Here is a 13706-nt window from a genome sequence, read left to right as displayed (position 1 = left end):
GTTCTCCCACTTAAAATTATGACAGAGGTCTGTAATTTTCATCATAGGTACACTTCAACTGTGAGAGACAGAATTTGAAAACAAAATCCAGGAATTCACATTGTAGGATTTTTAAAGAATTTATTTGTAAATTATGGTGGAAAATAAGTATTTGGTCAATAACAAAAATTCAACTCAATACTTTGTTATTGCCAACAAAGGTTATATTACAGAGGTAAAACGATTACTATAGGTCTTTACCAGGTTTGCACACACAGTAGCTGGTATTTTGGCCCATTCCTCCATGCAGATCTTCTCGAGAGCAGTGATGTTTTGGGGCTGTCGCCGAGCAACACGGACTTTCAACTCCCTCCACAGATTTTCTATGGGGTTGAGGTCTGGAGACTGGCTAGGCCACTCCAGGACTTTCAAATGCTTCTTACGGAGCCACTCCTTCGTTGCCCGGGCGGTGTGTTTGGGATCATTGTCATGCTGGAAGACCCAGCCACGTTTCATCTTCAAAGCTCTCACTGATGGAAGGAGGTTTTGGCTCAAAATCTCACGATACATGGCCCCATTCATTCTTTCCTTAACACGGATCAGTCGGCCTGTCCCCTTAGCAGAAAAACAGCCCCAAAGCATGATGTTTCCACCCCCATGCTTCACAGTAGGTATGGTGTTCTTGGGATGCAACTCAGTATTCTTCTTCCTCCAAACACGACGAGTTGAGTTTATACCAAAAAGTTCTATTTTGGTTTCATCTGACCACATGACATTCTCCCAATCCTCTGCTGTATCATCCATGTGCTCTCTGGCAAACTTCAGAGGGGCCTGGACATGCACTGGCTTAAGCAGGGGGATACGTCTGGCACTGCAGGATTTGATTCCCTGTCGGCGTAGTGTGTTACTGATGGTAACCTTTGTTACTTTGGTCCCAGCTCTCTGCAGGTCATTCACCAGGTCCCCCCGTGTGGTTCTGGGATTTTTACTCACCGTTCTCATGATCATTTTGAACCCACGGGATGAGATCTTGCGTGGAGCCCCAGATCGAGGGAGATTATCAGTGGTCTTGTATGTCTTCCATTTTCTGATAATTGCTCCCACAGTTGATTTTTTCCACACCAAGCTGCTTGCCTATTGTAGATTCACTCTTCACAGTCTGGTGCAGGTCTACAATTATTTTCCTAGTGTCCTTTGACAGCTCTTTGGTCTTGGCCATAGTGGAGTTTGGAGTCTGACTGTTTGAGGCTGTGGACAGGTGTCTTTTATACAGATAACAAGTTCAAACAGGTGCCATTAATACAGGTAACAAGTGGAGGACAGAAGAGCTTCTTAAAGAAGAAGTTACAGGTCTGTGAGAGCCAGAGATCTTCCTTGTTTGAAGTGACCAAATACTTATTTTCCACCATGATTTACAAATAAATTATTTAAAATTCCTACAATGTGAATTCCTGGATTTTTTTTTCACATTCTGTCTCTCACAGTTGAAGTGTACATATGACGAAAATTACAGACCTCTGTCATCATTTTAAGTGGGAGAACTTGTAGAATCGGTGGCTGACTAAATACTTTTTTGCCCCACTGTACCTAGAAACTGCAACCAAAATGTTAAAAAGCACAAGATGCTATAAACATAATGAATGATAATAATCATAATTAGAAAAAACAACCAAATCATAAAACACAATAAAACATGTTAACCATAGTTAAGAGCTGCCATAACATAAAACAACAATAAGATGTTATAAACATAATAAATTATATTAATCATAATTAGAAAAAGCAACCAAATCATAAAACACAATAAGATGTTATAAAAATAATAACATGCTAAACATACTTACAACCAACAACTCTAATGTAAAATAATAACATGTTGAAAACTCAATAAAACATGTTATGCATACTTAGAACCAATAACTGTTGTGTAAAACAACACATTAAGATGTTCATAACTTTAAAACATGTTGAACGTAATTAGAACCAATAACTAATGTAAAATGATACAACAGAACAAATACCCAGAACCCCTTGCAGCACTAACTTTTCCAGGAGGCTACAATATACACCCTTGCTACCACCAAAGACGACAGGTGATTAGATAACAAGGCCCACCTGGGCCATCTCCTCACCTGTCGCTGTCTTCGAGGCCGGTCCTTGCACACCCCATTTCGCGGCAGGACCGCAGGCCACGCCCCCCTCCACAGTAACTAATTAGATGACCATAGTAACTAGTATATCATGCAAAAGCGCAGATTCCAACCATTGAAATACTTTGTATAGTTCAAGACTTACGGTCATTCGAAAACATCACCGCACATCATAATGGCAGCTACACTTTCCATCTTAAAGATCTAAATAAATTATTTGGGAATGTCAGGCGGGCCAGATTGAAAAGCTCAACAAGCCACATGCGGCCCCCGGGCCTTAATTTGCCCAGGTCTGTGCTAAAATGTCTTCTGGTTACAAAAGACTGATTTAATCCTTTTGCTTTAGGTTAATTCCAAGTTCCGCTTCCCCTTCTACTATGAGATTTGTTGGTACGTCCTGGAGAGATACGTGCACTGCCTGACCAAACGTTCCTACCTCTCTCAGGAGATCTGCAAAGAGCCTTTCCTAATGGGTGAGTGGAACTGTCATTAAACGTAAGATCAGGTTTTGATCAGAGTTTCTGTATGTAGGAAGCCCCTCCTCTGACTCAAGAAGCCAGGATACGAACGACTACTCGTGTGCCACGCAGCTCAGGGACGAGGAGGACCCCCAGCACCTGAAATACGTCTTATCTGTTGATTCCGAGGACAGCTGTAATCCCGCCTTCCCTAAAAACACCGCCGCGTCCCCGGCCTCGGAGTGGGACAATAAATGGACTCACCTGACGGAGTTTGAACTGGACGGACTCAGAAGGCTGGTTGAGAAGCTGGAGTCGCTTCCTGAACATAAAAAATGTGTTCCACAAGGTCTGGAGAATCCACAAGGCCTGCTGGAGGACATGAAGGTTAGACAGAGCAGGAAGGTACACACAAAGAATAATTAAAATATATATATATTTTTTTTTTCATGTTTGCCTGTAGGTTGTCTTAAAAGAACATGCTGATGATGACCCAAAACTAGCCGTCACTGGACTTCCTGTTGTGTTCTGGCCAAAGAAAATCATCAAGGTATGTTCGTTTACTCCCTTGTATTTATTTCATTGTGACTGTAAATCATACTTGCCAACCCTCCCGAATTTTCCGGGAGACTCCCGAAATTCAGCGCCTCTCCCGAAAACCTCCCGGGACAAATATTCTCCCGAAAATCTCCCGATTTTCAGCCGGAGCTGGAGGCCACGCCCCCTCCAGCTCCATGCGGACCTGAGTGAGGACAGCCTTTTTTCATGACGGGAGGACAACAGGGTGACAAGAACTAAATCATCCAGACTAGAGATAAATTGTATTATTATGTTTATCTTACCTAAAAATAAATATATTTATTGATTTAAAAAAAAGAAAAACTAAATAAATTTTTACTATATTTTGCTAAAAACATCAAAATCAATTGTATTTTTATTTGTATTTTTTTCTGACTCCTTATTACATCCAGGCATTAGAATTATACATTAAAATAAACATATTTGAAATAATTAATTTTAAATTATCATAATAATTCATTTAAAATGACCATATTTAATTATTAAAATAATTGCTTGTTTATCAACAACTTTAGCATTTTATTCATTACATTTTGAAGCTCTCAGAAGCCAAGTTATGTTATATTCCTTAAGATTTATTTATGCAAGTTTGAAGTATCAATTATCTAAACACAGTTTTGTTTGCATATTTTCAGGATGTAGATTTATATATATATATATATATATATATATATATATATATATATATATATATATATGTGTGTGTGTGTGTGTGTGTATGAAATACTTGACTTGGTGAATTCTAGCTGTCAATATACTCCTCCCCTCTTAGCCACGCCCCCAACCACGCCCTGCCCCACCCCCAACCACGCCCCTACCCCCCACCTCCCGAAATCGGAGGTCTCAAGGTTGGCAAGTATGCTGTAAATACAACATGTGCTTCAAATTAGATGTCACACTGATAGGCACAAATAAATAAACACACAATTAATGGACAATCAATGACTTCCTAATGATGTAATAATCAATTATTATGCACATTATTGTAAAAACGACATATATACTTTTAAAGCAGTATTCTATTTTAACATTCTTAGCCAGATCTGGCCCGCGACATAATTTTATCTGGCCCGCAAACACCTGGAAATGACATGTGTCAATACAGTACTTAATATTTTCTCACTAAATGTAATGGATTTTTTTCATTTTGACAGGAAAAATATATGTACTGCTTGAAATTGCATACCTTTTACACTTTAATAGTATCCCATAATGCAACAGATATTACAGGAAATTATCATACTTTCCAAACATGTTTTTGTCTAAAAATAAATAAAAAATACTTAACTTTACAGCAAAATACCCATGAAATTAATAAAAATCAGAATCAGAATACTTTATTAATCCCCGAGGGGAAATTAAAATTTTCAGCAAATGACAATACATTTTACGTTGTTCTTTGCAGCATATTGCTGTAAATTGAAAAAAACTACCGGTACTGTTTTTTGCGTTAAAATTCTGTTGACTGAGCTGCCAATTTTTGACTGTAAAATATGCGGTTGTTGTTTTAACGGTGTATTACTGTAAATGGAAAGACATTTTTGTTTTTACGGTAGAAAAACTGGCAGCTAAGTTGCCAGAATCAAAAAATAACTTGTACTGTTTTTCCATGAACAATATAATGTTGTAAAAACCTATGTAAATTTAACACAAAAATTCTGGCAACTAAGCTGGCAGCTTTTTCCGTAAAACCCCCTCCAAAAAACAGTGGTTGTAAATGTTGTAAAAAAACAACAACAAAAAACTATGTTTTACAGAAACATTTTGTAAATGTAAAGTTTTTACTGTAAAATCGACAGTCTACTTAAAACAATTCATATACTTAATAATGAAATCCAGAGGCAAATTCATACATTATTCGCTGTTACAAACCCCGTTTCCATATGAGTTGGGAAATTGTGTTAGATGTAAATATAAATGGAATACAATGATTTGCAAATCATTTTCCACCCATGTTCAGTTGAATATGCTACAAAGACAACATATTTGATGTTCAAACTAACATTTTTTTTTTGCAAATAATCATTAACTTTAGAATTTGATGCCAGTAACAAGTGAAAAAGAAGTTGAGAAAGGTGGCAATAAATAAGGAATGCTCATCAAACACTTATTGGAACATCCCACAGGTGAACAGGCAAATTGGGAACAGGTGGGTGCCATGATTGGGTATAAAAGTAGATTCCATGAAATACTCAGTCATTCACAAACAAGGATGGGGCGAGGGTCACCACTTTGTCAACAAATGCGTGGGAAAATTGTTGAACAGTTTAAGAAAAACCTTTCTCAACCAGCTATTGCAAGGAATTTAGGGATTTCACCATCTACGGTCTGTAATATCATCAAAGGGTTCAGAGAATCTGGAGAAATCACTGCACGTAAGCAGCTAAGCCCGTGACCTTCGATCCCTCAGGCTGTACTGCATCAACAAGCGACACCAGTGTGTAAAGGATATCACCACATGGGCTCAGGAACACTTCAGAAACCCACTGTCAGTAACTGAAGTTGGTCGCTACATCTGTAAGTGCAAGTTAAAGCTCTCCTATGCAAGGCGAAAACCGTTTATCAACAACACCCAGAAACGCTGTCGGCTTCGCTGGGCCTGAGCTCATCTAAGATGGACTGATACAAAGTGGAAAAGTGTTCTGTGGTCTGACGAGTCCACATTTCAAATTGTTTTTGGAAACTGTGGACGTCGTGTCCTCCGGACCAAAGAGGAAAAGAACCATCCGGATTGTTATAGGCGCAATGTTGAAAAGCCAGCATCTGTGATGGTATGGGGGTGTATTAATGCCCAAGACATGGGTAATTTACACATCTGTGAAGGCGCCATTAATGCTGAAAGGTACATACAGGTTTTGGAGCAACATATGTTGCCATCCAAGCAACGTTACCATGGACGCCCCTGCTTATTTCAGCAAGACAATGCCAAGCCACGTGTTACATCAACGTGGCTTCATAGTAAAAGAGTGCGGGTACTAGACTGGCCTGCCTGTAGTCCAGACCTGTCTCCCATTGAAAATGTGTGGCGCATTATGAAGCCTAAAATACCAAAACAGAGCCCCCCGGACTGTTGAACAACTTTAGCTGTACATCAAGCAAGAATGGGAAAGAATTCCACCTGAGAAGCTTAAAAAATGTGTCTCCTCAGTTCCCAAACGTTTACTGAGTGTTGTTAAAAGGAAAGGCCATGTAACACAGTGGTGAACATGCCCTTTCCCAACTACTTTGGCACGTGTTGCAGCCATGAAATTCTAAGTTAATTATTATTTGCAAAAAAAAAAATAAAGTTTGAGTTTGAACATCAAATATCTTGTCTTTGTAGTGCATTCAATTGAAAATGGGTTGATAAGGATTTGCAAATCATTGTATTCCGTTTATATTTACATCTAACACAATTTCCCAACTCATATGGAAACGGGGTTTGTATATATATAAACAAACATAGTTGACGTGGGGGTAGATCTTGCTCTGGTTTTTGGCTGAGAACAGGGATCTTGGGCTCGACAAGGCTGGTGACCACTGCTCTATATGACAGGAGTGCTGGGCTGTTTGCAAAAACACATGTCCTTTATGTGACAGCAGTAGGGATGTCCCGATCCGATATTTGGATCGGATCGGCCGCCGATATTTGCAAAAAATGCGTATCGGCAAGGCATGGGAAAATGCCGATCCAGATCCAGTTAAAAAAAAAACTCCGCTCCGTGTTTTCCAACACACCTTCAACACATCCACAGGTCTTTGGATTCCAACGCAGTTGCTTTTAGCTGCTGGCATTACACGACAGGCTCTTCTCACTCTTTCCTCTCACAGACAGCGAGCGCACCTTCTTACACACGTCACATACTGTCACGTCATACGTCACATACGTATACGCCCTCCCCGAGCAGAGAGGTAGCAGCATGGCTAACGTTAGCTGTGATGCTAGCGCAGCCGTGTGACCAACGTTCTCTCTAAGGTGCGCGCCTGTGCAATTGCGCACTGTTTAAACGTCCTCTGCGCATAGCATTTATATGCCACGCACAAAATCAAATAAAAAAATAAGCGCATAACAATTTTCGACACACGGACACGACAGAGAAAACAGTTTTCGTCATCATTGTTCAAATATTATAACGTCTGTCGAGACGCTTATCTCCGTTCGGTGCCACACGCCCACACCATCAAAATGCCGAGGCAAAAATTTCCAGATCAACACCGTATGAAAAAATAAGTGATTTTTTTTAGTTGTGATTTAATTCTCTGCATGAACATTTAAAAGTAGCATATATTAATGCAGTATGAAGAAGAATGTTTTAATGTAGACATGCAAGCCTTGAAAGAAAATGTTGAAAATCAAGACTACATTTCCTGCAAATGGATGCATTTCTACCCTATATTTTAACTTTAGATTTATTCTCATATCAAACTCTTTTGGCTGTCTTTTTGACACTTACATCCGGTGCCCCCCTCCACACCCTGGATTATAAATAATGTAAATAATTCAATGTGATTATCTTGTGTGATGACTGTATTATCATGATAGTATATATCTGATAGTATATATCTGTATCATGAATCAATTTAAGTGGACCCCGACTTAAACAAGTTGAAAAACTTATTGGGGTGTTACCATTTAGTGGTCAATTGTACGGAATATGTACTTCACTGTGCAACCTACTAATAAAAGTCTCAATCAATCAATCAAAACACATAGAATCATCATACTGCTGTGATTATATGCATCAAGTGTTCATTCAAGGCTAAGGCAAAATATCGATATATATATATCGTGTATCGCAATATGGCCTTAAAATATCGCAATATTAAAAAAATGGCCATATCGCCCAGCCCTTGTTTCAATGATGCCATTTCTGTTTGTCATGTATAATTTTGTCTATTTTGTGTTTATCCTTGAATAAACAGGTCAGTTTCTTGTTACCAACCATTGTGTATTATTCAAACTCACCTAATTCGGCTGGCTAGTTGTTATCAAGAGTACTAAAACCCTTTTCAACATGATTCTGACAACTAAGTAGGCTAAATAACTTTAAACTTTAATACATGCTCGGATAGGCCATTATCGGTCAGTATCGGTATCGGATCGGAAGTGCAAAAACAATATCGGTATCGGATCGGAAGTGCAAAAACCTGGATCGGGACATCCCTAGACAGCAGTGCTATGCTGCTTTTTAGTAATAGCTGCGACAATGACAATGTTGAACTTTGCTGGCCGCTCTGATGTCATTCATGTGTTAGATTTGTCCCGCCGGGCCGTCAGTTGAACACCCCTGTCCTAATTCATGTCCACCTGCTGCTGTCTTGTACTAGCCTTTTGCAATGAGATGCCATCTGTCTCTGTTGGCTGTGCATTGTGACAGTGAACATATCCTCTCTTCATCTTCCTCATTGGAGGAAGGTGGACGCCCCCTGCTGCACTATGCGAACGCACGGCGGCCTCCCATTGGCTGTGCCCCCTCCAAGCACTGCCTCCCCATTGCTCGTCCCTATTAGTGAGTCAGGCTGGTGGATGTGTTGCTTACATCTGCTTGTGGTATCGTGGAGCCGGGCAGGGAAGGAAGGAAGGAGGGAGGGAGGGCTGCAGGCTATCTGCACTAGCGGGAGGAGGAGACTGCAGCCATGACAGATCTCTGCGTGCTGGACACCAGTGTGTGATTAAAAAGCAGCCATGGCCATGTCGCTGAGCGCTGATGATGAGGACTACAACTCAGACGCGGAGCAGGTTAGCCCCCCAACACCTCCTCCCCGGTCCTGCATAGTGAGTCCACTAGAGGAATGCATGCAGCAGCCCTGCAAGGCAGTCTGGGCTACATGAACACATACTGTACTGTAGATGCGGATTTTTTTTTAGCTTTGTGACACATTTACTGTGTGTGTGTGTGCGTGTGTGTAAGAGTGTTTGTTCAGCAAAAAGCCTCGAGCAGGGCTGATTTTGAGGGAGAGAAGCAGATGGATGAAAATTCCCATACAAACAGTGCATTTATTCTTGTCGGCTTTCATTTTTTTATGTATTCATTGCATTTTTTTCCATTGAAGAAATAACACAGAGGACATTGTTTCATCCGTGAGCTGAAGAATTAGAATAAAAATGCTGTTTGTTCCACTTGACTGTGGACATTTCTCATGAATTCCGCCTCCTGGCGTGTGCATGTGTTTTTTAATGCACTTTTCATTGATTAGGCATCTATTTGAGTCTTGAGTTTGGCCTGCAAATTACCAGTAAACAGGAAGCAAACACCTTTTAGGAACAAGACATCATTATATTTTATTTAGTGTTTGCATGTTGATAAAACGCCCAACTCCGCTTTTTAGCTATTTACTCCAAATTTCTAGCATAATAAATCATAGCATATTCATGATAAGATATAATTTCAGTAAATGATATCACCCTTACCTGTATCACCCGTACAGTAGCTAAAATAACTTGACTTTTATTAATGACTTGCTCCAGGCAACCAAAGTGCGTGTTTTTCCTGTATTTTTTCTTTAACCAAAATATTAGAAACCGCTCTCGTTGTGATGCACAGTTGTTGTTGCACAATCAATACATTAAAATGCATTTTGAACTTATCATAAATATATTATTTTAATTGTGTTTTTGTTGTGGATCACTTTTGCTTTTTTTGAGTGTGTGTACAGACAAAATAAAAATAAATAATAAATAATATAATAAAAAATATACCAAACTTAGTGTAACAAAAAAATAAATGAATACAATAGAATAATACATTATATGTAATAATAAAACACAATATTCCTGATATTCTGCGCAAAAAAAGTAAATAGATAAAATAATGTATAATAATAATACAGTGCATTAATAATAAAATTAAGTATACCTAAATTTGTGTACATTTAAAAAAAATAAAGAAATAAAATAATACATTATATGTAATAATAAAATAAAATATACCTAATTGTGTATATACATTAATTTTAAAAATTATATTTTTTGTACAAAAAGGTTTAATAAATAAATTAAATATTACATTGTCTGTAATAATCAAATCAAATATAAAACAATTATACAATAAATTGTATTAATTAAATAAAGTAATAACATAGTATAAAAACCAATATGTTTTGTGCTAAAAAAATGAGCAGTTGATTGGACACAATAGATGAACTTTAATCTGAGCATCACACTGAGGAGATTCGGAGAACTCCATAGATATCGATGACCTTTTCCGGCTATATTTCACTTACATCATTATTATTCTGCGGCCTGTGACTTGGCGTGGATTGATGTGCCACTCTAATACAATATTCCTTTTACTGGTGATACCCGTCCTGCCTGTGATTCCTTTTTGGACCTCCTCAGAGCAAACAGACCAGGGCAGATTACACCCCCAGGCCCCCCCAATAGTCTGGTAACCTCATATTTGACTGCCTGTGTCACTCCATTTCCTGCCATGATTAGAGCAATACATGGTGCCATGCATGTGCGCCTCCTCTCTGTGTCAATACACATCTTATTGGTTGCAAGTCTGCGAGTGTCATCATCGGCTCTTCTGTTTGATGCAAGAAACAGGGCTGTTGCTAGGCTGAGAAATCCGCACTGACAGACATCTCATCTTGATTTCCAAGATCTGCAGCATTTGATGTTGCTGTTTAGAGCGCTTCATCTGATTGCCCTATTTTTTTTATTTCCACACACACTGTTAAAATGTGTGCTTGTGTGCGCGTGTGGGAGTAGAATACATTATCAGCAATGATGACTGAGATCAAAGGCACCTCCATTAGCCAGTTGTATGAAATAGAGCACATTGTAAGTGCACACTGTTGGAAATGAAAGCAAGCACCCATCCCACTCCCTCCCCTCCGTTAACACACAATAATTGCTGCAAGAGATATGAGTGTGTGAAACGTAGCAGCAAGCGGCGTTTCTCTTTGAAGTAGAAACACAGAGCTAAATGTGGAAGACGCCTCCAGGGACTTCTTGACGGGTGCGTTCGCCTCTTCATTCACTACCACGGCATTAGCGCATTTTTGGAAATAAACAAAATAATCCCCTTCATTAAATAATATACGTTGGAGTGGATCGGATTTCCGGATGTTCTGAACTCCTGTTTTCACGCAGGTGTCGTATTAAAAAGGATATTGCAGCCAGAAGAAGACTTCCAAAACTGACGTCATGTGCAAACTGCTACATGTTAATGGTAAATGGTAAATGGGTTATACAAACCCCGTTTCCATATGAGTTGGGAAATTGTGTTAGATGTAAATAAAAACGGAATATAATGATTTGCAAATCCTTTTCAACCCATATTCAATTGAATGCACTACAAAGACAACATATTTGATGTTCAAACTCATAAACTTTATTTTTTTTTTGCAAATAATAATTAATTTAGAATTTCATGGCTGCAACACGTGCCAAAATAGTTGGGAAAGGGCATGTTCACCACTGTGTTACATGGCCTTTCCTTTTAACAACACTCAGTAAACGTTTGGGAACTGAGGAGACACATCTTTGAAGTTTCTCAGGTGGAATTCTTTCCCATCCGGGGGTCTCCGTTGTGGTATTTTAGGCTTCATAATGCGCCACACATTTTCAATGGGAGACAGGTCTGGACTACAGACAGGCCAGTCTAGTACCCACACTCTTTTACTATGAAGCCACGTTGACGTTATTAAGTTGTGTTTATTTATATACTGTAGTTCAAGGTGGCGGTTATCATCAATACCTGTTGTAATCAATAGCTATTACCTTTCTGCTTTGCATTTTGTAATTATTTGGAGGCGTTTTGTTTCATCTTCAACAGTTACCATATTGAGTTGAATATAAGACGCAATTATCCTGAGTTGTGTTTATTTATAGCAGTCATGGCGGTGGTTATCATTAATAACTGTTGTAATCAATAGCTGTGTGCTTTAAATTTGTGGATTATTTGGAGTGTTTTGGTTTCATTTTTAATAGATAACAATTTGGCTTGAATAAAAAAGACGCAGTTATTAAGTTGTGTTTATTTATATAGTGTAGTTCAAGGTGGCGGTTATCATCAATAACTGTTCTAATCAACAGCTGTGCTTTGAATTTGCGGATCATTTAGAGCCATTTTTAATAGCTTCCACATTGACACAAATATAAGACACAATTATCCGGAATTGGGTTTATGTAATGTGATAGTTTTTAGTCATGTCTTTGAATTTGTGGATTATTTAGATTTGTTTTGTTTCATTTTTAATGGCGATCGTTTCGACTTGAATATAAGACGCAGTTATTAAGTTGTTTGTACAGTTCAAGGTGGTTATCATCAATACCTGTTCTAATCAATAGCTATTACCTTTCTGCTTTGAATTTTGTCATTATTTGGAGGCGTTTTGTTTAATCTTTAACAGTTAACATATTGAGTTGAATATAAGACGCAATTATCCTGAGTTGTGTTTATTTATATCAGTCATGGCGGGGGTTATCATTAATAACTGTTGTAATCAATAGCTGTTGCCTGTGTGCTTTAAATTTGTGGATTATTTAGAGTTGTTTGGTTTCATTTTTAATAGCTACCATTTTGACTTGAATAATAAGACACAGTTACTAAGTTGTGTTTATTTATATACTGTGGTTCAAGGTGGCGGTTATCATCAATAACTGTTCTAATCAATAGCTGTGCTTTGAATTTGTGGATCATTTAGAGCCATTTTGAATAGCTACCACATTGACACAAATATAAGACACAATCATCTGGAATTGGGTTTATGTAATGTGATAGTTTTTAGTGATATCTTTGAATTTGTGGATTATTTAGATTTGTTTTGTTTAATTTTTAATGGCCTATCGTTTCAACTTGAATATAAGACGCAGTTATTAAGTTGTATCATCAATAACTGTTATAATCAATAGCTATTACCTTTCTGCTTTGAATTTTGTCATTATTTGGAGGCGTTTTGTTTAATCTTTAATAGTTACCATATTGAGTTGAATATAAGACGCAATTATCCAGAGTTGTGTTTATTTATATCAGTCATGGCGGTGGTTATCATTAATAACTGTTATCAATAGCTGTTGGCTGTGTGCTTTAAATTTGTGGATTATTTAGAGTTGTTTGGTTTCATTTTTAATAGCTACCATTTTGACTTGAATAATAAGACACAGTTATTAAGTTGTGTTTATTTATATAGTGTAGTTCAAGGTGGTGGTTATCATCAATAACTGTTCTAATCAATAACTGTGCTTTGAATTTGTGGATCATTTTGAGCCATTTTTTTAATAGCTACCACATTGACACAAATATAAGACACAATTATCTGAAATTGGGTTTATTTAATGTGATAGTTATTATTAATATCTTTGAATTTGTGGATTATTTAGAGTCATTTTGAGTAGCTAACCCAAATATAAGACGCTATTTTTTTTCCTTAAAGTCTGAAAATGGCTTCATTTTATATTTTAGGGAAAAGTGGAAAAGTATACCTGCAAACCAGGAAGTGGCTTGTTCCCTAAACGATTCGGAGCATTTCTTCCTGTCACTCACACATTGACTCGCTATTTTGAAGATAAAGCAGAGCTGATGTTTTATGTTCACAGTGTTTGACAATACCG

The 13706-nt window shown here is 38.0% G+C and overlaps 1 protein-coding gene across 4 annotated transcripts in view; it reads left to right on the top strand.

The window, feature by feature from the left end:
• The window catches only part of kdm2bb (lysine (K)-specific demethylase 2Bb), a 68488-nt gene that overhangs the window by 31831 nt on the left and 22951 nt on the right, over positions 1–13706 (top strand). For all 4 annotated transcript variants that reach the window (XM_072912083.1, XM_061927501.2, XM_072912082.1 and 1 more), the window contains 3 exons: positions 2476–2602; positions 2661–2974; positions 3051–3137. In XM_072912083.1, coding sequence (XP_072768184.1) covers positions 2476–2602; positions 2661–2974; positions 3051–3137 — 528 coding nt within the window. The remainder of the gene's footprint in view (positions 1–2475; positions 2603–2660; positions 2975–3050; positions 3138–13706) is intronic.

Source organism: Nerophis lumbriciformis, linkage group LG32 (genome assembly GCF_033978685.3).
Source record: "Nerophis lumbriciformis linkage group LG32, RoL_Nlum_v2.1, whole genome shotgun sequence".
Lineage (NCBI taxonomy): Eukaryota > Metazoa > Chordata > Actinopteri > Syngnathiformes > Syngnathidae > Nerophis > Nerophis lumbriciformis.
This window is presented reverse-complemented; position numbering and strand designations above follow the sequence as displayed.